The 27,860-nt window shown below is 49.7% G+C and overlaps 1 protein-coding gene across 1 annotated transcript in view; it reads right to left on the bottom strand.

Annotated features, from left to right (window-relative positions):
* Positions 1 to 27,860, bottom strand: part of LOC137653224 (probable U3 small nucleolar RNA-associated protein 11) — a 79,612-nt gene that overhangs the window by 20,986 nt on the left and 30,766 nt on the right. The window contains exons 3-4 of the mRNA XM_068386591.1: positions 20,516 to 20,618; positions 15,848 to 16,043 (exon numbers count right to left, since the gene is read on the bottom strand). Of these exons, the coding sequence (XP_068242692.1) occupies positions 15,848 to 16,043; positions 20,516 to 20,618 (299 nt within the window). The remainder of the gene's footprint in view (positions 1 to 15,847; positions 16,044 to 20,515; positions 20,619 to 27,860) is intronic.

Raw genomic sequence — 27,860 nt, 5'->3', positions numbered from 1 at the left:
CAACACGAGACTGCGGCAGCGGCTGAAAGTCAACACTTGACTGCATCGAGTGAGGCTCCAAGTCACGTGACTGACGTGACAAACTACCGACATCACGTTTCGAAACGTCAACAGGACGAGTAAAGGCTCGTTTGGGCGGCTGATGGCCAGGATCTCGATCAGCGTAACGGCGAGGATCATCGTGAACCTGCTCAACGGTATACAGTACTCCTCCATAAGAGAGGCAAGCTTATTCTGCATATCCTGCAGGACAACCCATTTAGGATCAACGGGAGTCGGTACGGGCCGAGACGATGGTAACATCTGTGACGGCAAAACATTGCCTTTACTGAGACTCTCGGAGCCCGTGTTACGCTTTCGTTTAAGCGGCGAGCAGTCTTACGATGACTGCACAGGGTCAGAGCTGTCCCAATGGCTACAGCCAGGACGCTGGACCTGTCCTGAAGGGACTGACTTCCGCTTTAAGGGTCTAGAAACTTTGCTCCAAGGTTTCTTTTGCGAGAAGCCTTCGGATGACGAGGAGAAAACAGCCTCGCTCGTCTTATGGTAGGGGCGGTCTTGACGAGACACGCCCGATACCATAGAGGGAACGTCTGTTCGTTGGTTAAAGCCTCTCGTCCCCATAAGTCCTACGACATTACTTCTCCCTGGTGCATGGGAGCCTGAAAGAGGTCTCGGACTAGGAGAACGACAAGCACGAACAGACGAACCCTCGGTCGCAACACTAAAAACACTTTGCGCACTAATCACTTTATCCCCACGATTTTCTAATGTGGCACTCTGACACTTTAACACATTCACATCCGCCATGAGTTGATTACGGTCCGATGCTAAAGACTCAACTCTCTCGCCCAAAGCTTGAATGGCAAGCAACATATCCCGCATGGATGGTTCATGAGTGCTAGTAGAGGGTTCAGGAACAACTACTACAGGGGAAGGATTAGGTTCAGGGGCATGGGAGGAGGAAAAATCCAATGATCTAGAGGAGCTTCTCCTCACCCTATCTCTCTCAAGCTTACGAGAATACTTATCAAACTCTAGCCAGTCGAATTCCGAAAGTACCACGCACTCATCACACCGATCTCCTAATTGGCAGGTTTTACCCCGGCAATTAGAACACACGGTATGTGGGTCGAGAGAGGCCTTTGGAAGACGTTTGTTACAATCCCTAGCATTACATTTACGAAATTTAGGAATCGGAGAAGGGTCAGCCATTTTGAAAAGTCAAAGAAAATCCAAAAACAATCCAAAGTCATCAACAATAAACGCTATCCAAAAAAGGGTTCAAGAGTTTTAATTGAAGAGAAAAACACCTGCACTGCAAAAGCTCAAAACCAAAAAGAAGTACTTCACCAAGAATGACGAAAAAAACTCCAGGTCAACAGCGAGTAACGGAATCAACTTGTCGACAAGACCGACAGAGAAGAACTGAGGCTGTTTACATGTATATGCGGTATCTGGCCGATAGTCGGCGCTGGTGGGCACACCCGCAACCTTCATGGCGATCGCTCGCGAGTTTTTGTGTTTCTGTCGAGCCGTCCGAGACGTCAGCTATTATATATTCACCGGCTAAGTTTAATATTTAAAAACCCATCTTAGTGTCTAAGAAACTCACCTGTGCAAGACATCCTAGGGAACATGGCTTCCTCTTGTTGAGGTACTCGTCTCTGGCTCAGGGCCCTCTCAGAGCCCACTTGAAGCGGAAAAAGGGAAAGAAGGTAAAAGGGGGTTTAAGGAACGAACCTGTGTCTCTTGTGCTTGTTACCCGCGGTTATCAATGAGGCTAAGCCTTTAAACCGTTTGGAGCGCGGAAACGACGGTACCTATCAAGAACCCGTCCAGGGATCTTCTTGAATAGTCCTTCAAATAGTCAGCCGTGAAGGTAGACTGGTTGGCCCAGGTGCCTGCCCTTAGGATCTGGCCCACTGCCATATTCTTCTCGAAAGCCAATGTAGTACTCAGGCCCTTAATGTCATGGGGCTTGGGTTTCCCCGGCAGGGGGATTCCTGCCTTACTGTAGGCCCTGATGATGACCTGCCACAACCAGGAGGAGATGGTATTCTTCGAGACTGGCTTCTTCACGAGGCCTGTGGAAACAAAGACTTTTGATCCCGGGCCAGAGTTTTGCTGTCCTTTCCAAGTATTTCCTCACTGCCCTGACGGGGCACAGGCGCAAATCCTTCACGTCGTCCGACAGGGGGATTGCCGGAATTAAGAAACCTTCAAATTTGGGGTCCCACACGGCAGGGTTCTGGGTCTTAGCTACGAAGGAAGGGACGAACTTGAACGTGACTTCTCGCCAACCTTTCGAGTGAGCCACTTCGTAGGACAGACCATGAACCTTGCCTACCCGTTTAGCTGACGCTAACGCCAGCAAGAAAACCGTCTTGAGAGTGAGATCCTTGTCCACGATGTCTTTCAGGGGTTCCAACGGAGGTTCGGATAACATTTTCAGGACCCTTGCCACGTCCCATTGTGGCACCTTCACAGCTTGCGGGGGGCATGATTGCTCAAAGCTCTTAATGAGCATTGAGATATGTCTGGAGTTACCCAGGTCTATGCCTTTTGGGAGAAAAACTTGGCTCAGAGCAGCGCGGACTCCCTTGATGGCTGGGATGGACATGTTGACCACGTCCCTGAGGTAAACTAGGAAGTCCGCTACTTGCGGGATGGAGGCCTTCAGGGGCCTGATGTCCCTAGCGGCGCACCATTTGGTAAAGGTGGCCCACTTAGCCTGGTATACAGCTGTTGATGACCGTCTCAGGTAGCCCGACATCCTCGTTGCTGTACTCGACGAATAGCCTTCCCTCCTCAGGAGGCGCTCGATAACCTCCACGCGTGAAGGCGAAGGGACCGAGGATTTTCGTGGAATCTTTGGAAGTGTGGTTGCCGGAGAAGGTCTGGCCTGTCCGGAAGGGGCCAGGGCGGCTGTTGTGCTAACTTCCTTAGGTCCACGAACCTTTCTCTCTCCAGCCACCAGGGCGCTACCAAAGTCATCCGTAGGTTGTCCGCCCTTCTTACTCTGTTGAGGACCTGCCTGAGCATCCCGAAGGGGGGAAAAGCGTACACGTCGAGATTGTCCCAAAGATGTTGGAAGGCATCCTCGAACGCTGCTTTTGGGTCTGGTACAGGAGAACAGAACACGGGGAGCTGCGTGTTCAGCCTTGTTGCGAAGAGGTCTATCACCGGAGAACCCTATTTCTGAATGACAGACCTGGCTACTTCCGGGTGCAGAGACCATTCGGACCCTACCACTTGTCCCATCCTGCTGAGGCCGTCGGCGAAGACGTTCTTTTTCCCTGGAATGAACCTCGCTGAGATTCTGATCTGCTCCACTTCGGCCCATACCAGAAGTTGTAACGTGAGGACGCACAGCTCCTTCGACCTTAGGCTTCCCTGTTTCTTTAAGTAAGCTACCACTGTGGCGTTGTCGCACATCAACGCCACGGTATTTCCTCGGAGTAGGTGTACGAACTTCTGGCAAGCTCTTTGTACTGCCCTCATCTCTAGCACGTTTATGTGCTGGGTCTTCTCTAGGGCTGTCCAGTTCCCTCTTGCTGATTTCCCTATGAGATGGGCACCCCACCCCTCCTTCAATGCGTCCGTGAACAGAAGCATCTCCGGAGGGTCGGCTGCAAAGGGCATCCCTTTGAGGGTGTTCGTCCTGCAGCTCCACCATTCTAGGACCCGTTTCGTGTTCGGGAACACCGGGACCACTCTGTGGGGGGAATCCGTTTGGTTCCAGCTTTCCTTTAGGTTCCATTGGACCTCCCTGAGCTTTAGCCTGCCCTGCGGGACCAGTTTCTCCAATGACACAAGGTGTCCTGTCAGTCTCTGCCAGTCCTTCGCTCTCCTGGGTTGGTCCGTCAGGAAGGGGCGGAGGACCTGGTCTAAGTTGTCCAGCCTGTCCGCGGAGGAGAAGGCTTTCACTAACCGGGAATCCAGAACCATCCTGAGGTAGGTCGTCCTGGTGGAGGGTATCAGTTGGGACTTCTTTAGGTTGACGGTGATCCCCAGAACATTGCAGAACCGCAGCAACATCGCGCCTTGCTCCTTCAGTACTTCCTCTGAGGCTGAAAGTAACAACCAGTCATCCAGGTAACAAATCAGGCGAATGCCCTGTTCGTGTGCCCAGACTGAGACCGTTGTGAAGAGACTTTGGGGGCAGTGGACAGCCCGAAGCAGAGGGTCTTGAACTGCAACGTTTGGTTCTCCCATTTTACCCGTAGGTACTTCCTGCTGGAGGGATGAAACGGGATTTGGAAGTAAGCATCCTTGAGATCTACTGACATCATGAAGTCCCCTTCTCTCAAGGACGTCAAGATTGATTTCCGAGTGTCCATTTTGAAGTCGGTCTTGCAGACGAACTTGTTGAGGGCTGAGAGGTCTATGACCGGTCTCCATCCTCCTGGAACAGCCTGCTGAAGAACCCCGGACCTGGGTCCTGGACAGATTCCATTGCCCCTTTTGCCAACATCGCTGAGACCTCTCCCTGCAGAGCTGTCTGTTTCAAGGGATCCTTGGGGGTTAACCACTCCGTCTGCTGGTCTGGCATCAGAGGTGGAGGGTCCACTAAGAAGGGCAACCTGCACCCTTCCTTCACTACTGTCACGGTCCACGGGTCTGCTCCGTGTTCTTCCCATGCTTGCCAAGAACGTTTGAGGCATCCCCCCACCTGAGGCTTCGGCAGGAGTAGGGGGCCTCCCTCCCTATCTTCTCCTTGAGGAGCGGCCTGATCGTTCTCTTCTGGACGCCGCGAACGACGGCCTATAGGCGGCTTGGGTAGAGGCTGATCTCCTACGGGAGGGCTGAGACGACTGGGACCATGTTGTCGCCGAGTTGTCTCCCCTAGGCTGGCTAGGAGCCGGCCGAGGAGGATGAGGCGCGTCGACGGAGGACCTTCTGAACGTTGGCCTTCTGACCGGGTGGGGCCTGGTCTCGAACGGTTCCTTCAGCCTCCGAACTCTCTCCATCGATTCCTCCGCTGCCTTCGGGGGAAAGATCGCGTCGTCCCACAGGGTCAGGTTCCTCAGAGATCTGGCCTCTCTGTCCGGAAGCCTCCTAGTCAGCTTGCTTAAGACGGTGTCCCTCCTTCGTAGGACCCAGTTGGCGGACAGGGCTAGCGACTGGTAGGATAGGAATTCCAGGGCCTTACCTCCCGAACTGATAAGTTCCTTGAGTAAGGCCTGGGTTTCCGGTACGGTCAGGTCGTAGGATGACTGTACGCCCACCAGGGTGGACACCCACCGGTCCAGCCAGGAGGAGACGTTGACTAGGTCCTTCGAGATCTCCTCCATCATGACCGCCTCCGAAGGAGAGAAGCAGATCGGAGCCGTGGACGCCCTTTCTTCTGAGGCTCCCTGCCCCAACATGGTGAGTGCTGGCTCCAGTGCACAGGCGCCCGCTCGCTGTCCCTCTGGGAGGTAGAACTTGCTCTGGGACTTCAGGCCCTGGAGCAGCTTGGAAGCGCTCTGGCTCTTGGGTGCCTCGGCGTGGTTGGCCACGATCCTGTCCACGTGGGCTCTTTCCAACTTAACGTCCCTCGCTAAAGGAAGAGCAAAGGAGGGGCGCTGCTGGACCGGGGCGTCCACTATCCTGTTGAGGCTGGAACGCCATGCATCTTCGGAGGAGGGTTCCGGGACGTCCAGCCTGTGGTGGCTTCTGATGAGGCCTATCACCCTCCGATAGGCCGATACCTCAGCTGCCGACCCCTCTCCATAGTCGTCGAGATCCTCCAACGGGCGCGCTAACACGTGACGGGGGTACTCCGACGGAGGACCTCGCACGTGGGGGAGTCCTGGACCGACGCTCACGCGGGGGTTCACGTCTAAGGACGGGCATCGCCGTCGGGACGGGGGCCTCCGTCCTGGGTCCAACATCTCTTCCGGAGGTTCTCGTCTCTGCGGGCCTGCCCGTCGAGGAAAGCCGAGGGCTGCGCTCTTGACGAGCTAGGTGGCCTTTGGAGGTCAGGACTCGGCTGCCAGACCGAAGGGGCGACTCTCTCCGCTGGGCGGATGGAGTCGGAACCTTCGCGGCTTACGCCTGTCAACTGGAACCTGCCATGATGAGTCCCTCCGTCAGGTGCCGCTGCTGCCGGAGGAGCATCTATCCAGGGAGCTTGTCCTCGGACGCCAACTTGTAGGGCCCGGCGCCGCAGCTAGCTCCAGCAGCCTGTCGCGGTGGACCATCACCCACTCATTGCTCTTGAAGGATCCTGGGCGCCGACTCTCGTGGCGCGACCTCGAGGGGGAGCGAGAGCACGACAACTTCTTGCGGGACTTCTCCCTTCGTCTCTTGAGCTTCCTCAGCGCCTCGTCCTCCGAAGAGCATGAAAGCTCCTCTACTGAGGAGACCGACGACTTATAGGCCCTCTTCGAAGACCTCACCTCCCTCGCTGGTGTAGGAGGATTCCTGCGACGCTCCGTGGAAGACGACACCTGCAAAAATACCTCTGGGAAAACGGCCGACGGCGCTGAGGGGGAGCGTGGAGGCTCTCCCATGGGAGACCAGGTCCTGAAGTCTTCCTCCATTCTCATTGGAGACCTGAAGGGCGTCTTAGGGGGAACCCACGCAGTGGGGTCCGACGGAGGGGAAAGCTCCTTCTCGACGTCGCCCTCGGCTGCTGAACCGCCTGAAAAACACGCCCAAGAGGCTGGAGAGGAATTAGTAACATTTTTCCCCCACATGGGGTCATCTGAGGAGATGTGACCTGCTGGCACCAGGCCACCGTCTCTCGAAAACACTCCCGCCCCTCCCTCAGGCCCCTCACTCGCCTGGAACGATGCCACAACACCACTGTCTTGAAGGTCAGACTCTTGGAGAAGGGCCGCGGGCCTCTTCCCCGCAACGGACTTACCTCGTCCCCGCAACGGACTTACCTCGTCCCCTACTCTGGGTAGGGGAGGTTGGAAGAGAAGCTTGGACCGACGAGACGCCCGGCGAAGCAAGGGAGGAAGGGACGCTGGGCTTCTTAGGCGACTTCTTCGTCGCCTTATTCTTTTTGGTGCTATACCGCACCCACTGCACCTCATTCCACGACTCGCACTCCGGACACGTAGCGGAAGGGGAACACACGCTGCCCCTGCACGAGGAACACAAAGAGTGCGGGTCAACTTCGGGTTTCGAGAGGAACGCTCCACACGATTTGCCGGCCATAGGCCCAGGACAACGGCGAGGATGCTCCATGATGAAGGAGAAACACTACGAGACACAAGCGCGCACAGGGAAAGCACAAAGAGAAAGCACAAAGGGACCACGTGGGTACCGCGTGGGACACAAAGGGTTGGGGACACACAAAGTCACACTGGGATTAAGGAGAGCGGCGAGATGATATCGCGACGCGACCAGAGAACTTACTGGAGGTCGAGACCTGAGCAGGCATGCTCTCTGACCCGGGGTTAGCCTCAGGGCGCGTATCACTCCACCTGAGGTTACCCCTCATAGAAAATGGGTTTAGGGTAAACTACACAAAACTCTGGCCGGATGGGAGGAGATCCCAGATACTCCTAAGAAAGTAGTTCGAGGTATGTACTTCGTGTTGGAACAAATCTGATTTATACATCCCCTACCACTTCTAAAACCACCCTGTACTTCTAAGATTGCATTCTCTGTTTTATCCTTAATCCTATTAATCAGTACTCTACTATACACTTTTCTCACCACACTCAACAAACTAATACCCCTTGAATTACAACACTCATACACATCTCTCTTACCCTTATATAGTGGTACAATACATGCACAAAGCTAATCTACTGGTACCAGTGACAACATAAAACACACATTAAACAATCTCACCAACTATTCACGTAGTTACACCTCCTTCCTTAAACATCTCAGCTCTCACACCATCCATACCAGGTTCTTTTCCTACTCTCGTTTCATCTAGTGCTCTCCTCACTTCCTCTCTTGTAATCTCTCTCTCTCATTCTCACCTCCCATCACTGGCACCTCAACACCTGCAACAGCAATTATATCTGCCTCCCTATTATCCTCAACATTCTGCAAACTTTCAAAATATTCTGCCCACCTTTTCCTTGCCTCCTCTCCTTTTAACAACCTTCTGTTTCCAGCTTTCACTGTCTCTTCAATTCTCGAACCAGCCTTCCTTACTTTCTTCACTTCTTTCCAAAACTTCTTATTCTCTTCATATGAAAGACCCAATCCCTGACCCCACCTCAGGTCAGCCAACCTCTCTGCCTCAGTTACGTTGTGCTTTACTTCCACATTTTTCTCTCTCTATCTTTCATACTTATCTACACTATTACTCTGCAGCCATTCTTGAAATTCCCTCTTTTTCTCTTCCACTTTTACCTTCACTCCTTCATTCCACCATTCACTACCCTTCCTCATGCTGCCTCAACAAACTTCTTACCACACACAGCACTTGCAATCCCAACAAAATGTTATTTTCATTAGTAAAATAAATTTTTGAATATACTTACCCGATGATCATGTAGCTGTCAACTCCGTTGCCCGACAGAAATCTAAGGTCGGGATACGCCAGCGATCGCTATACAGGTGGGGGTGTACACAACAGCGCCATCTGTGAGCAGGTACTCAAGTACTTCTTGTCAACAAGAACTCAATTTTCTCCTCGGTCCACTGGTTCTCTATGGGGAGGAAGGGAGGGTCCTTAAATTCATGATCATCGGGTAAGTATATTCAAAAATTTATTTTACTAATGAAAATAACATTTTTCAATATTAATCTTACCCGATGATCATGTAGCTGATTCACACCCAGGGTGGTGGGTGGAGACCAGTATACATGTTAACATTAGAAGCTAAGTATGCCGTATTTCATTTAAGCAGTTATTCAAAATAACAACATAAGATAAATAAGTACCTGGTAAGGAAGTCGACTTGAACTATTACTCTGCCTTTTTTAAGTACGTCTTCCTTACTGAGCCTAGCGGTCCTCTTAGGATGCTGAACGACTCCTAGGTGCTGAAGTATGAAGGGCTACAACCCATACTAAAGGACCTCATCACAACCTCTAATCTAGGCGCTTCTCAAGAAAGAATTTGACCACCCGCCAAATCAACCAGGATGCGGAAGGCTTCTTAGCCTTCCGTACAACCCAAAAAACAACAATAAAAAGTATTTCAAGAGAAAGATTAAAAAAGGTTATGGGATTAAGGGAATGTAGTGGCTGAGCCCTCACCTACTACTGCACTCGCTGCTACGAATGGTCCCAGGGTGTAGCAGTTCTCGTAAAGAGACTGGACATCTTTGAGATAGAATGATGCGAACACTGACTTGCTTCTCCAATAGGTTGCATCCATAACACTCTGCAGAGAACGGTTCTGTTTGAAGGCCACTGAAGTAGCGACAGCCCTAACTTCATGTGTCCTTACCTTCAGCAAAGCAAGGTCTTCTTCCTTCAGATGAGAATGTGCCTCTTTAATCAGAAGCCTGATGTAGTAAGAAACTGCGTTCTTAGACATCGGTAAAGCAGGCTTCTTGATAGAACACCATAAAGCTTCTGATCGTCCTCGTAATGGCTTTGTCCGTCTTAAATAGTACTTAAGAGCTCTTACTGGGCAAAGTACTCTCTGTAGTTCGTTCCCCACCAAGTTGGACAGGCTTGGGATCTCGAACGACTTGGGCCAAGGACGCGAAGGAAGCTCGTTTTTAGCCAAGAAACCGAGCTGCAAGGAACATGTAGCCGTTTCAGATGTAAAACCTACGTTCCTGCTGAAGGCGTGGATCTCACTGACTCTTTTAGCTGTTGCTAAGCAAACGAGGAAAAGAGTCTTTAATGTGAGATCCTTAAAAGAGGCTGATTGAAGCGGTTCGAATCTTGATGACATCAGGAACCTTAAAACCACGTCTAGGTTCCAGCCTGGTGTGGACAACTGACGTTCCTTTGAGGTCTCAAAAGACCTAAGGAGGTCCTGTAGATCTTTGTTGGAGGAAAGATCCAAGCCTCTGTGGCGGAAGACCGCTGCCAACATACTTCTGTAGCCCTTGATTGTAGGAGCTGAAAGGGATCTTACATTCCTTAGATGTAACAGAAAGTCAGCTATCTGTGTTACAGAGGTACTGGTTGAGGAAACTGCATTCGCCTTGCACCAGCTTCGGAAGACTTCCCATTTTGACTGATAGACTCTGAGAGTGGATGTCCTCCTTGCTCTGGCAATCGCTCTGGCTGCCTCCTTCGAAAAGCCTCTGGCTCTAGAGAGTCTTTCGATAGTCTGAAGGCAGTCAGAAGAAGAGCGTGGAGGCTTGGGTGTACCTTCTTTACGTGAGGCTGACGCAGAAGGTCCACTCTTAGAGGAAGAGTCCTGGGAACGTCCACTAGCCATTGCAGTACCTCGGTGAACCACTCTCTCGCAGGCCAGAGGGGAGCAACCAACGTCAACCGTGTCCCTTCGTGAGAGGAGAACTTCTGAAGTACCCTGTTGACAATCTTGAACGGAGGGAACGCATACAGGTCTAGATGGGACCAATCCAGCAGAAAGGCATCCACGTGAACTGCTGCTGGGTCTGGAATCGGAGAACAATACATCGGGAGCCTCTTGGTCATCGAGGTAGCGAATAGATCTATGGTGGGCTGACCCCACAGGGCCCATAGTCTGTTGCAAACATTCTTGTGAAGGGTCCACTCTGTGGGGATGACCTGACCCTTCCGGCTGAGGCGATCTGCCGTGACATTCATGTCGCCCTGAATGAACCTCGTTACCAGCGAAAGCTTTCGATCTTTTGACCAAATGAGGAGGTCCCTTGCGATCTCGAACAACTTCCTCGAATGAGTCCCTCCTTGCTTGGAGATGTAAGCCAAGGCTGTGGTGTTGTCGGAGTTCACCTCCACCACCTTGCTTAGCTGGAGGGACTTGAAGGTCATCAAGGCCAGATGAACTGCCAAAAGCTCCTTGCAGTTGATGTGAAGTGTCCTTTGCTCCTGATTCCACGTGCCCGAGCATTCCTGTCCGTCCAGTGTCGCACCCCAGCCCGTGTCCGATGCGTCTGAGAAGAGACGGTGGTCGGGGGTCTGAACAGCCAATGGTAGACCTTCCTTGAGAAGAATGCTGTTCTTCCACCACGTCAGTGTAGACCTCATCTCTTCGGAAACAGGCAATGAGACCGCCTCTAGCGTCATGTACTTTCTCCAGTGAGCAGCTAGATGAAACTGAAGGGGGCGGAGGTGGAGTCTCCCTAACTCGATGAACTGGGCCAGCGAAGAAAGTGTCCCTGTTAGACTCATCCACTGCCTGACAGAACATCGGTTCCTTCTCAGCATGCTCTGGATGCATTCTAGGGCTTGATTGATCCTTGGGGCCGACGGAAAAGCCCGAAAAGCTCGACTCTGAATCTCCATACCTAGATAGACAATGGTCTGGGATGGGACGAGTTGGGACTTCTCTATATTGACCAGGAGGCCCAATTCCTTGGTCAGATCCATAGTCCATCTGAGATTCTCCAGACAGCGACGACTTGACGGAGCTCTTAAAAGCCAGTCGTCCAAATAGAGGGAGGCTCTGATGTCTGCCAAGTGAAGGAATTTGGCAATATTCCTCATCAGTTTGGTAAACACAAGAGGTGCCGTGCTTAGGCCAAAGCACAGGGCTTGGAACTGGTACACAACCTTTCCAAAGACGAACCTTAGGAAAGGTTGGGAGTCTGGATGGATGGGGACGTGAAAGTACGCGTCTTTCAGGTCTAACGAGACCATCCAGTCCTCCTTTCTGACCGCTGCTAGGACCGACTTCGTCGTCTCCATCGTGAACGTCTGCTTGGTGACAAAAGCATTGAGAGCACTGACGTCCAGCACCGGTCTCCAACCTCCTGTCTTCTTCGCTACCAGGAAGAGACGGTTGTAGAAGCCCGGGGATTGATGGTCCCGGACTATGACTACCGCTCCCTTTTGTAGCAAGAGCGACACCTCTTGTTGCAATGCTAGCCTCTTGTCCTTCTCCTTGTAGTTGGGAGAGAGGTTGATGGGAGATGTTGCTAGAGGGGGACTGCGGCAGAACGGAATTCTGTACCCCTCCCTTAGCCACTTCACAGACTGAGCGTCTGCACCTCTGCTCTCCCAAGCTTGCCAGAAGAACTTGAGCCTGGCTCCCACTGCTGTCTGGAGAGGAAGGCAGTCAGATCCTGCCTTTTGCGGACTTGGAACCCTTCTTGGATTTGCCACGGTGACTGTCGGCACGGGTACCTCCTCTGCTGGAGGTTCTGCCACGAAAGGGCGGGATGAACCTAGTAGCTGGTGTGTCCACTGCTGCAGGACAGAAAGGTCTAGGCACGGAAGGTAAAGCTTTAGCCTTACGTGCAGAAGATGCCATCAGATCATGGGTATCCTTCTGGATCAGCGAGGAAGCCATCCCCTTGATCAGCTCCTCCGGAAACAGACACTTGAAGAGAGGAGCAAACAACAACTCCGACCTCTGGCAAGGAGTGATCCCAGACGACAAGAAGGAGCAAAGATGTTCTCTCTTCTTAAGCACACCCGACGTGTACGAAGCCGCAAGTTCACCAGACCCATCCCGAATGGCTTTGTCCATGCAAGACATGATCAGCATGGCAGAGTCCTTATCCGAAGGGGAAGTCTTTCTGCTTAACGCTCCCAAACACCAATCGAGGAAGTTGAAGATCTCAAAAGCACGAAAGACTCCCTTCAACAGATGATCCATGTCAGAAAAGGACCAGCAAATCTTCGATCGTCTCATAGCCAGCCTGCGGGGAGAGTCAACCAGACTTGAAAAGTCGCCCTGGGCAGAGGCAGGAACCCCCAAGCCGGGTTGCTCTCCCGTGGCATACCAGACGCTAGATTTGGAAGCAAGCTTGGTAGGCGGAAAGACGAAAGCAGTCTTTCCCAGTTGCTTCTTGGACTGCAACCACTCTCCCATAACCCTCAAAGCTCTCTTGGATGAGCGTGCGAGGACAAGCTTGGTGAAGGCAGGAGCAGCAGACTGCATGCCCAGAGCAAACTCGGAGGGAGGAGAGCGAGGGGTTGCAGACACAAACTGTTCTGGATACAAGTCCCTGAACAAGGCAAGGACTTTACGAAAGTCTAAGGAGGGAGGCGTAGACTTGGGCCCTTCTAAGTCGGAGTGCGGTTCATCCAAATGTGCATCTTCGTCATCCGATACTCCATCATCCGAAAGCTGAGTAGGAAGTGGCAAAGGCGGAGCAGAAAGCTGAACGGCTGAATCCGGCAGCACGGGTGCATGCGTAGCTGCTGCGGATTCAACATCATGCCGCTGCTGGTCAGTCTGCGAGCTGGCAACAACAAAAGCAGAGTGCTGGTGCGTGGGAGGGACTGCCGTGGGTTGCGGAGCATGCCGTATGGGATGCGGAGCATGCCGCATGGGTTGCGGAGCATGCCGCATAGTGTCAGAACACGGCAGCTCTACAGCACCTTCCCACTGCTGATGCGGTAGCTCACGCATGTCAACGGATGGTGCAGCAAGAACATGCGTCTGGCAAGGTGGACTGCGCATCGGTGGTGGAGCTCTCACAGGTGGAGTGTGGGAGCAGGCAGCCGCAGTATCTGCTGAGCGCACAACCGCGGCAGGTTGTAGGCTAACAGGGGCAGTGTCAACCTTCTCAGCATGATACTCTTGCATGAATGCAGCAAGCTGAGACTGCATAGTCTGCAGCATGGACCACTTAGGGTCTACCGTGGTTGGAGCAGCAACAGACGGAGCAGTAGCCTGTTGTGGAACCACTCTACCTCTCTTGGGAGGTGTGCAGTCTTCGGAAGACTGCGGCGAGTCCGAACTGACCCAGTGGCTACACCTGGGCCGTTGGACTCGCTCGGAAGGGACCTTACGCTTGAGAGGTCGTGAGATCTTGGTCCATCGTTTCCTCCTTGAAACTTCTTCCACAGACGAGGGAAGATAGGGCTCATTCGTCTGTATGTGGATGGGACGATCTCTGAGAGAAGCGTCCGCAACCACTGAGGGTACATCCGTACGCTGATCAAGGCCTGCCGAACCCTTTGGTCCTTCGACATTGCTTCTCCCCTGGGCATGGGAGCTTGCAAGAGGTCCCGGACTGGGAGGACGACTGGCACGAACAGATGTACCCTCATGCGCAACACTGACACTGACACTTTTCACCTCACTTGCACTAACACTTCCCACTGCACTTTTCGCTTTCAGCTCTTTGACATCTGCCAAAAGCTGATTACGGTCATTAGCCAATGACTCCACTCTGTCACCAAGAGCCTGAATGGCACGCATCATATCCGCCATGGATGGCTGAGCACTAGTAGCAGGGTCGGGAGTCACCACTACAGGGGAAGGAAAAGGTTGAGGGGCATGGGGAGAGGAAAAATCAACAGAGCGAGAAGAACTCCTCCTGATCCTATCCTTCTCTAGCCTACGTGCATTTTTAAGGAATTCGTTAAAATCGAATTCCGAAAGCCCAGCGCATTCCTCACACCGATCTTCCAATTGACAGGATTTACCCCTACAATTGGAACAAACGGTGTGAGGATCTATGGAGGCCTTCGGAAGACGCCTAGTACAAGCCCTAACACTACACTGCCTGTACTTAGGGACTTGAGACTGGTCAGACATCTTGAATTGTAGAAATAGTCAAGGGGGGATTCCAAAAACTAGCAAAGTTCGTTAACAATTAATCCAAATTAATTCCAAAAGCTTGCTAAGCTAATGATAAAGCTTCCTGAATAGCGAAGGCTAAAATCTAGAGCGAATACATCACCAAAATCGAGAGAAACAACTCCAGAATCAACAGCGTATCCAAGTAGGTCTTGCCGGTGGCACGACAGAGGAAAAATTGAGTTCTTGTTGACAAGAAGTACTTGAGTACCTGCTCACAGATGGCGCTGTTGTGTACACCCCCACCTGTATAGCGATCGCTGGCGTATCCCGACCTTAGATTTCTGTCGGGCAACGGAGTTGACAGCTACATGATCATCGGGTAAGATTAATATTGAAAAATTTTCTTTTACTAACTTCCACTACTCTAAATTACCAGTTTCTCTTACTTTCACTCTGTCATATGCCATTTTCAACCTTTCTTGATATTCACTTTTTACCACCAGTTTTATTGACTCTTTAACCCTCACTAGTTCTCTTTAAACATAATCGCCAGATTCTGGAAAAACAAGGTTTGTCACAGTGTTGCCAGAGTTGCCTTTTGGACGGTAATAAAGTCAGCCAATAGTCGAGGTATCTCAATAGCCAGATGCATTTTACATGAGCCCAAGCTGAGATACGTGAACAGTTGGAGGGCGGTCGCTAAAACGAAACACAGGATTTTGAACTGGAAGACCTTGCCTGTAAAGGAGAACCGGAAGAACCTCCTTGACGCCCGATGTACTGGTACACTATTTGAATATACTATACATGTATGTGACCCAAAGATCTAGATAGAACATATAATCGTCCTTCCTGAAGGCATTTCTTAGTGTTCGCTATCTCCATTCTGAATACCGTTTGGAGAACAAACTCATTCAAAGCGGAAAGGTTGATTATTAATCTCCAGCCTCCTGTTGACTGTTCTACTAGAAAATGTCTGCTGTAAAAACCTAGAGACCAGCCCAGGACTACTTGGATAGTGTCCTTGTCCAACATCTTCTGGACATCTGCTTGTAGGGTGAGGGGGGACTTTTCTTTATTTCAATTAGAGGTCATTATTAAGTTGGCACTTACACTCAATAGCTTGTTCTATTCTGAGGTAAGAATTATGGTAATAAATGAAAATTTATAAAAATTTGACTGAAATTAAAAATCATACTGGTGAACAGGAAATTTAAACTAAAACAGCAAAATAAAAAGATCTTTTGGCTACAGGTCTGTCAATCTTGTCTATGGGAAAACCTTTGAATAAAGTAAAGCACAGCTATAATCATCTGTTATACTAACACTTACCTTGCTTCTCATCATCAACAAAGAGAATGTGTGTATTTTTAGGCTTTTCTTCAGATTCTAAAAGATGTAGTTGCGCTTTCAACTTTTCAATTTTCTTTTTCTCCACAGAACGGCGATGTGTTATGTATGTTAAATCTTGCATAACATCCCCAACAGACAGCTCTTCATCTTCTACCATTTCATGATGTTCCCCATCCTATGAAAAGCAGCAGATGGTTAGTAAATAAAACAAAAACTACCTTATTCACTAAAGTATACAAATCACATATATTCTGTTAAATACAGAATCTGGAACAAGTTGAAGACAGCAATAAAATCCATGATATAACGAATATGACTTTGGAAATAATTTGTATTTTTCCTAGCAATACAAACCTAGAGCTCTTTACTGTGGAGTACTGTATTTATTTCTGCGAAGCTGAAAATAGCTGATAGCTTTTTCTTACAGGGTATAATTACTCAGTGTTAGTTAGCGGGGGAGGACCGTGGTAGGCTTGCCATCCACTCCCACCAGCGCTAGCAACCAACCGTCACTTTTAAAACTGTCAGCGTATGCTTGCTCGTTGCACTGAATCTTACCTTTAAGGCTAGACTCAGTAGCTGGCGAGGAGGGTCTCGCAAACCCACCATGGGTATTAATGCAAAGCGAGGGTTTCACAAAATCATGGGTACTAAGGCGAGGCGAGCAACCTGGGTTCGCAGACCTTCGTCAGGAAGAAGAGCTCGCCAACCCCTCTCGCTAGAGCTTAGTGGGTGGGTGTGCGCAACACTGCATGACTTCTCTGCAAAGCCAATGTCCTCTAAGTACTCCTGCTCATCCTACTCCCCAAAAGGGGTGGTGAGTAGCCTTACGTCATTCCCCCAGAAGGGAACGAAAAAGGCTGTGCTGAACTTGAAGACCAGCTATTTCTCATTTGTCAGAGGTTGAAACCATGAGGAGCAGGTCCTGAAGGCCTTGACCTCACAAAACTTTATAGCTTTGTTAAGCCCAAAGGCACGATGTGGCAATAACCCTGAAGAGTTAAGGCCTGCGAGACTCGTCGATGGGAGAGGAGGCGGCCAGCAAATGTCACTATCTGCAGCAAAAATCCCAGAGGGAATTTGCTACGAGACTCATTTCATACCCTGAGGGTATGGCAGTGATGAGTAGGAATTGTAAACAATAAACTAACTCATTCATCGATAAGCTTCGAAGAGCAAGGACGGGCCATGGACGAATTCAATTCCCACCAGAGGAATCCCCCGAAGGTGAAACCCCACAGATGAAGGTAGTCTCTCCCATGGACGGGAAGAGCAACCAACCTCTGTTGCCGCTGTCAGCAATTCTCCCCGCAAGCAAGGAGATTGCTGGACGGTGGCTGGTGGAGGAACTCTCCCTCGGAAGGGAAAGTTACTCAACACCTGGTGGAGGTTAACTCTCCCTCGAAAGGGAAAACTATCCAACACCCGGAGACGAACCTCCTGGCAGTACGCTCTGCTTCCCGTCAACGAGTTAAGCTTAAGTTGAAGGTAGACATCAATTGTTGCCTGTGAAAAGTAGCCAAAGCTCGTTTCTGGGTTCACCCCATAGCGGTCACCCGACAAGTCACTTGGAGGAGTTCTTGTCAGCAACTGCTCACACCCAGCCGCCAAAGCAGAGCGAATGTCGGGCGAGCAGCAGAAGGCAAAGTCAAAGATCTCTTGCTACCTTGCCTTGTACAGGGAACGTGAGAACCCCAAAGAAGGCAGCACTGAAAGAAAAGGGACTTTTTATTAAGCTTTAGGCCAGTTGCTTTTAATCATAAAACTGGTTAACAGGTTTGTTGGAAGAGAAAAGACTAAGTTTTTCCTCTACCGAGCCAAATTAAAAGGTGATGGTTGGTCGCTAGCGCTGGTAGGAGCGGGGGGCTAGCCTACCCCGCTAACTAGCCGTTGGATGGAAGGTCTCTGAAGAGCGAGATGCCATGGCAGGCCCGAAGGCTTGCACCACTGCTCAGTCCATGGCACTGAACAAAGGCTGCTTGCTGACTAATGCACTGTCAGAAAGATCCCCTGAAGGGAAAGGGACCGAAGCCTCCCTGCGAGGAGTCTCTACTGATGTCTGCGGTGGTGGGTCCGCCCTCGAAGATGGAGTCTTCGGGATCCTGAACCCTTCTGTGGAGCCTCCTTTCCCTTTCCCCGGCGGTCGTGCTGTAATGCGTTTGCGGGGAGGTGAAAGGCGCGACGGTAAGCCGTCAAAATCTCTACAATGAATTTCCTTTTGCCTGTGAGATCGTTTTGAAGCTGGTGCGTTGGCGAGCGCTTGCACGCAGAAGTAATGGCGCATAGTAAGGTGCTGTGCAGGAGAGCGCTGGTGGCCAGGTAAACGTAGGTGAGCAGGTGAGCGCGGGTGAGCAGGCGAGCCGGAGAGTGCTGAAGCGTAGGAGAGCGCTGGCACGCAGGATAGCACTGGTGCCCAGGAAAGTGCTGGCACTCACAAGAACGCTGTTACACAGGAGAGCGCTTGCGCGCAAGAGTGATGGCATGCAGGAGAGCGCTGGTGTGCAGGTGAGCGCTGGCGAGCCGGAGATTGCTGAAGTGAAGGAGAGCGCTGGCACGCAGGAGAGCACTCGTGCACAGGAGAGGGCTGGAGCACAGGAGAGGGCTGGAGCACAGGAGAGCACTGTTGCGCAGGAGAACGCTGTTGCGCAGAAAAACGTCACTGCGCATAAGAGCAATGACATGTAAGAGAGCGCAGCTGCGCAGGGGAGAGTTGACGAGCTGGAGAGCGCTATTGCGCTGGCGAGAGAAGGTGTGCTGGCGAGCACTAGCAAGCTGTCAAAACGCTGGTCTCTGGAACGGGGAGAATGCGCTGGAGAGCGGGAGATTACTGGTACATTGGAAGGCGCTGGAGAGCAGGCGAACGCTGTTGCACCGAAGAGTGCTGAAGCGCTGCAGAGCGTCATCTGGAGGGCGCTGACATGATGCTTTGGAGGTGCATTATGAGCAGGCAGACGAGGAAGAGGGGACAGAAAGGGAGAAGGCAGGTCAGCAGGTCGGCGTGAAGGAAGCTCTGGAACAGGTATGAGCCGAAGTCCGAGGACTAGCGGCAGCGTCGTCAAGAGAAGGTTCAGGAACGAGCGAAGGACAACTGAAACGGAGGCTCCTCTGCGGGGGACGGCTACGAAGACGAGGCTGAAGAGCCGAAGAGGCGCCTTTTCACCGACAGTGATGGGCCACCTCTAAGGTGAAGCGGAGGGCGAGCTCTGCGATAGAAGACGCCCCTAGGGGCCAGGGGATCAGCAAGCTGACCTTTAGAAGCAGCAGTCCACCGCAGAGGAGTCTCTATGAGTGAACTCCTCCTTATGAGGAGAAACACTCGCAGGAGAGACAGACGAAGGACTTAGTTTCCACCTCTAATGATTAACAGGAATGGGAGAAACACAGTCGGCAGCAACAGCAGGAGAGTCTGAATGTGCAGGGACGTCGGCAGTGATCACAAAAGACGCCTTAGACACCACAATATTGACGCACGAAAGAGGATCCAACTCTGAAGTCGACGAGGGCTGCACACTCGCACCACAAATGATGAATTGCAGCAAGGAGTCCTTAGAGGGTGGACCTGGAAGCCCCAAGGATGACCACACCTGTAAAAAGTGAAACAGAGACAAGGCCTCACCTGGGGGTAGAGGTGGGGCCGCTTCGCTAGGGGAAAACACCATCTCTTGAGGACCGGGGTTGGCCATAAATTAAAAGGTCTACGCTACTACTCGACGATCTCTCGGAAGAGACCGAACGAGCAGGAGCGTCAGAGGAAATTCAGGAAGCAGAAGAGGCCTAGAGTTTTTCCCCTTTCGAAGAAACCTTTGAAGGAGAAATATCACGCTTTGACTTCTTCCGCCGCGGCCCAAACCTTTCCAACTGGGAGGCAGACCACTCCTGACACTCACTACACCTGTTATCACTATCACATCGTTGACCTCTGCTGGGGGGAAAGAGGGTGTGGTGATCGGTGTCCATGGCTGACATGAAGGTTCCACACAGCCGGCCTTCAAGTCCAGGGCAAGTACGCATGGTCAGTAGAAGTCAACACACACACTAATCAAAGAGAGAGCACAAACAAAAGCAATTGATGGCAGTCCAAAATAGGTGAGGAGGAAGAACGGCAACGACCATTAACCATCCGAGCCAAAAGCAGAGAGAGCTAAATCACTGGTATGTGAGCAGGAGCGGTAGCAAGCTATCCCCCCTACCCCCGCTAACTAGCGGAATGGGTAGTTAACCCTCGCTAAAATTTTAATGGCTCGTTCTTTCAGCTTCGCTAAAAGTAATAACCCTAATAAATAGCGTAGGTTTGTATTCGTTATGGAACAAACAGGTAATTGGTCATAATAAGAACCAATAAACACAGAAACAAATGAAGAAACTAATGAGCAAAAAAAGTAAATGGAAATTCAAAATAGTGGTAGGCTCTTTACAGTCCAGCCGTTTGTTAACAACTGATAGACTATACAGTATAGGTAAGTGAACTCTCAGTTCAGCTGACAGTTACCATCAAAGGGAGAGAATAGGAGGTAGCAGGGTTGTCAATGCAGTTAAAATTTGGGCAAGTTTTTGGGATTCAGGGCTAAATAAATTATCCTAAGGTAATGTTCATTAATACTACTACTACATAAGAAATTCACAACCAAGAGAAAAATATAATTTTACCTTTAATTTACTCTTGACCATATGATGAGTGTATTCATCTGGATTTCTATTTAACGCATTGCGTCTTAGTGTTTTCAAAGCCTTCTTTTTCTTATTTTGGTCCCTGAAACATTAAAGAAAAGAAGTCTTAAAATTATGATTACAATATTAAAATACACTTCAATCCACAAGTCAAGACACATTACCTCCAAGATATCTGTACATTCGGAGAAAATGTCAAAGAGATATATTGAAAAAGTCACCTACTACAAATAAAATGAACATATGTAACAAAACAGTACAAAATCACCAATATTATAACTAATTTGTATTTTTCCTAACTATTCAAACCTGGGACCCTTAAAAGGAGCATATGTCAGCAAAGCTGGAACTCGACTGTTAAAATCTATAACAAGGTGTTGGTAGTTACTGGCAGCTTTAACCTTCACTTAGGAATTATGGGGTGGATGAGGCGGGAATTGTAACTTGAAGGACTAGGATTTGTATAATAAGGAAAAATGCAAATTACTTATAAAGATTGAGATTTGTTCCTACACTATACAACCCCCATCCTTTAATAGATGAAATATCCTTAGGATGGAGGAAGTCCCTTTGACTAAACTGGCTGGTTTAAAATCCAGGGATATCAGGACACAGACCTGAAGAGGTGCAAATGTGTTGACTCCAATCCACCACTTAGCAAAGTGATAAAATATTTCAGACTATAGGCTTTGTTTTTATCAGGAGACAATCATAGAGGAATCTATATCCCCATTGGGGTATAATGTCTGAAATGTTCAAGTATTGCTGATCTGAAAGTGATGGGTTTACATTTCAGTCCATCCTCCCCCTCACTTGGAGAATGGAGGGGGAAACTTCTATCTAAATCTGAATAAAATGGTTTCTCAGTATGATAGCTTAAATGCATCCAAGTCAAATCCGGCAAAACAATGGTTCGGCCACTGCAATTAAAGAAAGAAGGAAGAAAAGACAATAAAGGACCAGACATTCTTACCTCTCATCCTACACTACCATCATGGCTGTTATCTTAGACAAGATGGTTATAGTCCTGTGAAGGAGCTAGGTATGCCACACAACCTGCTGAGCAGCTATCACAGGTCCCAAAGAAAATGTGTTAAAGGACACGAGGGTACATTCATGCAGACAGTGGACAGTGAAGGTTATCTGGTGTTTCTAGTTTCTAGACTCAACTGAAAGGTTCTTCCTAAAGGCTAGTGAACGTGTGCAAGCATATGTTATTATTATTACTTGCTAAGCTACAACCGTAGTTGGAAAAGCAAGATGCTATAAGGCCAGGGGCCCCAACAGGGAAAATAGCCAAGTGAGGAAAGGAAATAAAGAAAAATAAAATATTTTACGAACAATAACATTAAAATAAATATTTCCTATATAAACTATAAAAACTTTAACAAAACAAGAGGAAGAGAAATTAGATATAATAGTGTGCCCAAGTGTACCCTCAAGCAAGAGAACTCTAACCCAAGACAGTGGAAGACCATGGTACAGAGGCTATGGCACTACCCAAGACTAGAGAACAATGGCTTGATTTTGGGGTATCCTTCTCATAGAAGAGCTGCTTACCATAGCTAAAGAGCCTTTTCTACCATTACCAAGAGGAAAGTAGCTACTGAACAATTACAGTAAAGTAGTTAACCCCTTGGGTGAAAAAGAATTGTTTGGTAATCTCAGTGTTGTCAGGTGTATGAGGACAAAGGAGAATCTGTAAAGAATATGCCAGACTATTCAGTGTATGTGTAGGCAAAGGGAAAGTGAACTGTAACCAGAGAGAAGGATCTAATGTAGCACTGTCTGGCCAGTCAAAGGATCCCACAACTCTCTAGCGGATGGTGTTCTTGGGTATCTATTTTTTAACACGCCTGAACTAATGAGCAGGTTTTGAGGTCACGGTAAGAAGAGCAGAGTTTGCTTCAAACAGAGTCTTAGCACCCTCATCGGTTGCCTCCCTGAGTGAGGAGATGGAAAAGGTCACGAACCTAGGGTCATTCACAGCATTTCTACATGGGGGGAGGGTGTTTGAGATCTCTTAAAAGGGCAGGATTGCTCAAAGCTCCTCATGAGCATTAACAATTCCCACAAAGAGGAAAGGACTAAACCCTTCACTCTAAAGACTTGGCTCAAGGTTGGGTAATAGCCTTTCACCATTGAAGCTCAAACGAACTTTTCTTGGCGAAGGTAGACGAGACAGTCGGCTATCAGTTGTATAGAGGCTCCAACAAGATAAGTAACCCCTTCTACGACACGTACAGCAGAATATGGCCACTTTTCCTGGTAGAACGTTGTAGAGGATTTGTGGAGGTATCCAAACATCTCTTGTGCAGTGGCTCGTGAATAGCCTTTCGCTCGGAGGAGATGCTGGATAGCCTCGGGATGTCACAGAGTTGTGGTGTCTCTAGCTGTGGCTTGCAAAGCAGGTTGGGCCATTTAGTTCACTTTATTGGTACCTTGGTTAAGAGCATCATAAGGTCTGGGTACCATCCTGCTTGTGCACATTTGGGAGTCACCAAGGTTATGCCCTGGGGTTCGGAGTAGTCAGTACCCTGGTGACTACCCTTCAAATTTAACAGAACAGTGGAAAAACATATACTCTACGTCGAGGTTGTTCCATTGTTTGAAATGCATCTAGTGCTGTTGACTGGACTGAGACAGATTTGCATAAAACTGGCAGCTTTTTGTTGAGCCTGGTCACATGTCTGTAGCTGGGGAATCCCACAAAGTCAAAAGGCTCTTCACCACTTGACGATGAAGGGACCAATTTGCTCCTACTACTTTCCCATGGACAATGAGATCTTCAGTGATTACATTTCTCTTGACTGGAATGATTCTTGGTGACAGCTCCACAGCATTGCTAATACCCAAATATGAACCTGTTTTGCCAACATGAAGAGGTGTTGTGAAACAGTACCTTACCTCCTAGTTGTTAATGTATGCCAGTACAGAAGTGTTGTCACTCATTAACGCTAACAAGTGGCCCATTTGATGCTGTTGGAATGCTTGCAGTGCCAAGAGTGCTGGCTACAACTCCAGAAGTTGATGTGCAAGCTCTTCTCTTTTTGGGACCAGCATCCTGCAGCAATCTAATTCTTTAGATGTGCACCTCGCCCCTTCCTTTGATACACTCAAGAACAACAGCATTTCTGGAGGAGGACACCCCAAAGTAGTCCCCCTGATGAGTTTCTTATCCTTTAGCCACCAGAGCAGATCATCTCATACCACTTGTTCTATCACGACAAGACAGTGAAAGAATTGCTGGCTGCTGCCTAATGTCTCTAAAGACATCACCGAAGGCACCACTGATGTATACGTTTGTGTGGCACGAGCTTCTTCTGGGATGAGAGGCATCCTAGTAGCTACTGCCACTGTTAAGCCAATAGTTGTTACTGGAACAATAAAGGTTGTACTCTACTGAGTCTGCTGATACGGTCGTCTGATGTGAAAACTCTCACTACTCTTGTATCCACCAGCATCCCAAAGCACTTTATCCTCTCTTTAACTGTGAGACTGGGTTTTCCTAGCTTTACCACAATCTCCAGGTCATGGCAAAAGGAGATAAGCTTGCTATAGTTGAAGGAGCTGTCTCCAAGAGGAGGAAAGGATCACCTAATCGTCCGTATCTTAGTAAAGGTATTGCGTTGGAGCACAATACGAGATGAGTGCAAACAAGCGAGTGAACACTTGCGTATTGACATTCTAAAGCAAAGGACTTTCAATTGAGAAACTCTTACCCCCTTAAATGATAAAATGGAGGAACTCCCTGGAAGACCAATGTACTGGATTCCAGAAATATGCATACCTCAGATCCAAAAAAAGCCATAAAGTCGTTCCTCTTTATGATGGCTTGTACAGTGCTCACCGTCTCCATTTTAAATGGGGTCTGTAACACGAATGTGTTCAAGGTCAAGGTCATTTGTCTGTTCCACAAGGAACACACAAATCTAAAAGCTTGAAGATATATCCAATAAAATCTATAGTACACTTTTGTCCAGCATCTTCCTCACTTCTGCTTAAAGGGTAAGGTACTTTTCCGAACACGGGTGATATGATGACAATATCGTCGGAGTCCAATTGTGGGGAGGAGGAGAGCCAGTGAACAGGAGACAGTAACCATCCCAAAGAATGTCTACCAACCAATCCACAACCTTGTGATACTGCCACCTTGCCCAGTAGCTCGACAGCCATATTCCCATTTGTAGCAGTAGTAGGAGGGGACTGCCCTCACTAGTGCCGCTGGGTCCTCTGCAAAGCTGGCTTCACCTATCTGTAGGTATAACCTTTTTCTTTGTGTAACCTACAATAAAAATAATACTAGTTGCGTCCCCATACCCCTCGTGAGGGGAATTAGGTAATGTCTATGGTACCCTTGAAAGATTCCTACAACTCGGACAACTCTTACTTAGACCAGCCACATTGCTAGTATCCCGAGCATATAGCTTGCATAGGTCGCTGGCCCTGTGTAGCACAGTGTTTAGTGAGGTGTAAGGGTTTCTACCAGCTATGTGCAGAGCACCTACGGAGAAAACCCAAGGTCAATGTCATGAAGCCAGTTGATGCAGACATTCACCCTTCTGGGTGCTGATTCCCCAAGAGAAGGGAAGATGAAAGAAAGAACCAGTCTTTCTTACCCTCTTGCTTGAGGGTACACTCGGGCATACTATTCTATCTAATTTCTCTTCCTTTTGTTTTGTTAAAGTTTAGTTTATATAGGAGATATTTATTTTAATGATGTTACTCTTCTTAAAATATGACAAATTCGAAGATAATTTATATTTTTCCTAACCATACAAACCTTAGCTATTTACAGAGGGTTTACCTTTTAGCGAAGCTGAAATGACGACCCAATAGTTTTAACGAGGGTTAATTACCCCCGCGCTAGTTAGCGGGGGGGTGGGGAAGGGTAGCTTGCTACCCCTCCCCCCTCCACACACCGGTGACTTGCTTCACTTCACTTAGAGGTAGGACTTGACTTGGGGGTCAGGGATGGCGGGCACATATGTGTAAATAGCTAAGGTTTGTATGGTTAGGAAACATACAAATTATCTTCGAATTTGTCATTTGTTCCGTAACCGAAATACAAACCACGCTATTTACAGAGGGTGACTTACCCCTTAGGAAGGGTGGAAAGTCCCCAGCCTTACTGACTTTGGCTTGCCCGGGGGCTCGATCCCTCAGTGAGCAGCACTAGAGAGAGGGAGCCCCTGTACCTCACAAGTTCCTAGCATCGCTAGGAACGAGTGGCCTACATAAGCAGTGTGAGGAGAGTGTGACTCGTCCTATGAAGTTGACCTTGAGACCTTCAGATAGGAATTCTAGGATAGGACGTTCCCCATACCACCTCGTCAGGGTATGGGAGACGCAACAGTATTAAGCTTAATACTAGGAGCACAAAGAAGCATGGGTTACCTGCAGAGGTCGAGGTCAGCTATGCGAGGACCAGGATGCTGCTTCCCCAAGAGAGGGGAGAATGAAGAAAGAAGTAAGGGTCAAACATACTCTTTCATTCACGCAGACTAAGACCGGGTAACAACGCCCTCAACCTACTGCTACTTGTCCAAAAAGGAGCCTGAGGTTAGACCAGCTGTTGTGCAGCCACCACAGGGCCGATAGAAAACGTATCGAGGCTCCTGTGGGTCACGTCTTGCAGGTAGTGGGCTGTGAAGGTCGTTTGACGCTTCCAGACCCCAGCTTGAAGTACCTGCGCCACAGAGAAGTTTCTCTTGAAGGCCAGGGATGTAGCAATACCCCTGACATAGTGGGCCCGAGGGCGACGTGACGGAGGAGGGTCAGGATTCAGGGCATGGTGGATAACCCTTCGAATCCAAGCTGAGATGGTGTTCCTGGTGACCCTCTTCTTAGTCCTGCCTGTGCTCACAAACAAAGCTCGCACATGAGGACGGACTGCAGCCGTTCTCTTCAAGTAGTGCCTCAGACACCTCACTGGACATAGTAGCAGCTGGTCTGGGTCACTTGTTACAGAACGGAGACTCGCGATCCTGAAAGAGTCGAACCGAGGATCCGGCACTCCAGGATTCTGAGTCTTGGCAACAAACTCAGGGACGAACATGAACGTTACCTCCCCCCATCCCCTTGAATGGGCGATGTCGTACGAGAGACCATGAAGTTCACTAACTCGCTTGGCCAAAGCCAAGGCGAGTAGGAAGGCCGTCTTCCAAGACAGGTGGCGTTGGAGGCCTGGCGTAACGGCTCGAAGGGAGGTCTCTTAAGAGACCTGAGGACTCGAACCATGTTCCAAGGAGGGGGTCTCACTTCCAACTGGGGGCAGGTAAGCTCATAGCTACGTATGAGGAGGGGGTCTCACTTCCAACTGGGGGCAGGTAAGCTCATAGCTACGTATGAGTAAAGAGAGTTCTAGCGAAGAAGAAATATCTACGCCCTTCAATCTGAAGGCCAAGCTTAAGGCTGAGCGATAGCCTTTCACTGCCGAGACAGAAAGGCGCATTTCTTCTCGCAGATACACGAGGAAGTCCGCTATTGCTGGAATAGTGGCATCGAGTGGAGAGATACCCCTTCCACGACACCAACCACAAAAGACTCTCCACTTTGCTTGGTAGACTCCCTCAGAGGACCTTCGCAGGTGCCGAGACATTCTCCCCGCAACCTGTTGCGAAAAGCCTCTCTCCGCGAGGAGACGCTGGATAGTCTCCAGGCGTGAAGCCGAAGCTAGGCTACGGCCCTGTGAGGGACGCCGGAGTGGGGTTGTCTGAGAAGCTCGTGTCGTGGAGGAAGCTCCCTCGGGAGCTCCGTCAGGAGTTGCAGAAGGTCCGGAAACCATTCCGCGTGATGCCATAGCGGAGCTACTAGAGTCATCGAACAGTTGACCGATAGTCTGGTCCTGTTGAGCACCCTTCTCATCAGACAGAACGGTGGGAAGGCGTACACGTCGATGTTGTCCCACCGTTGCTGGAAAGCATCTTGCCAGAGTGCCTTGGGGTCCGGGACTGGGGAGCAGTACAGGGGCAGCTTGAAGTTCAAAGCTGTCGCGAACAAGTCCACAGTCGGGGAACCCCACAAAGTCAGGACTTTGTTGGCTATCTGAGGATCCAAAGACCACTCGGTACTCACTATCTGCGAAGCCCTGCTCAGACTGTCGGCGAGCACATTCCTCTTGCCAGGAATGAAGCGAGCTGATAGTGTTATCGAGTGGGTTTCGGTCCACCTCAGAGTCTCTACTGCAAGATGGGATAGGTGTTGTGAAAAAGTGCCACCCTGCTTGTTGATATAAGCCACTACCGTGGTGTTGTCGCTCATCACCACCACGGAGTGACCCGCCAGGGACCGTTGGAACTGCTGAAGAGCCAGAAAAACGGCC

Source organism: Palaemon carinicauda, chromosome 14, assembly GCF_036898095.1.
Source record: "Palaemon carinicauda isolate YSFRI2023 chromosome 14, ASM3689809v2, whole genome shotgun sequence".
In the NCBI taxonomy this organism is placed as follows: domain Eukaryota; kingdom Metazoa; phylum Arthropoda; class Malacostraca; order Decapoda; family Palaemonidae; genus Palaemon; species Palaemon carinicauda.
This window is presented reverse-complemented; position numbering and strand designations above follow the sequence as displayed.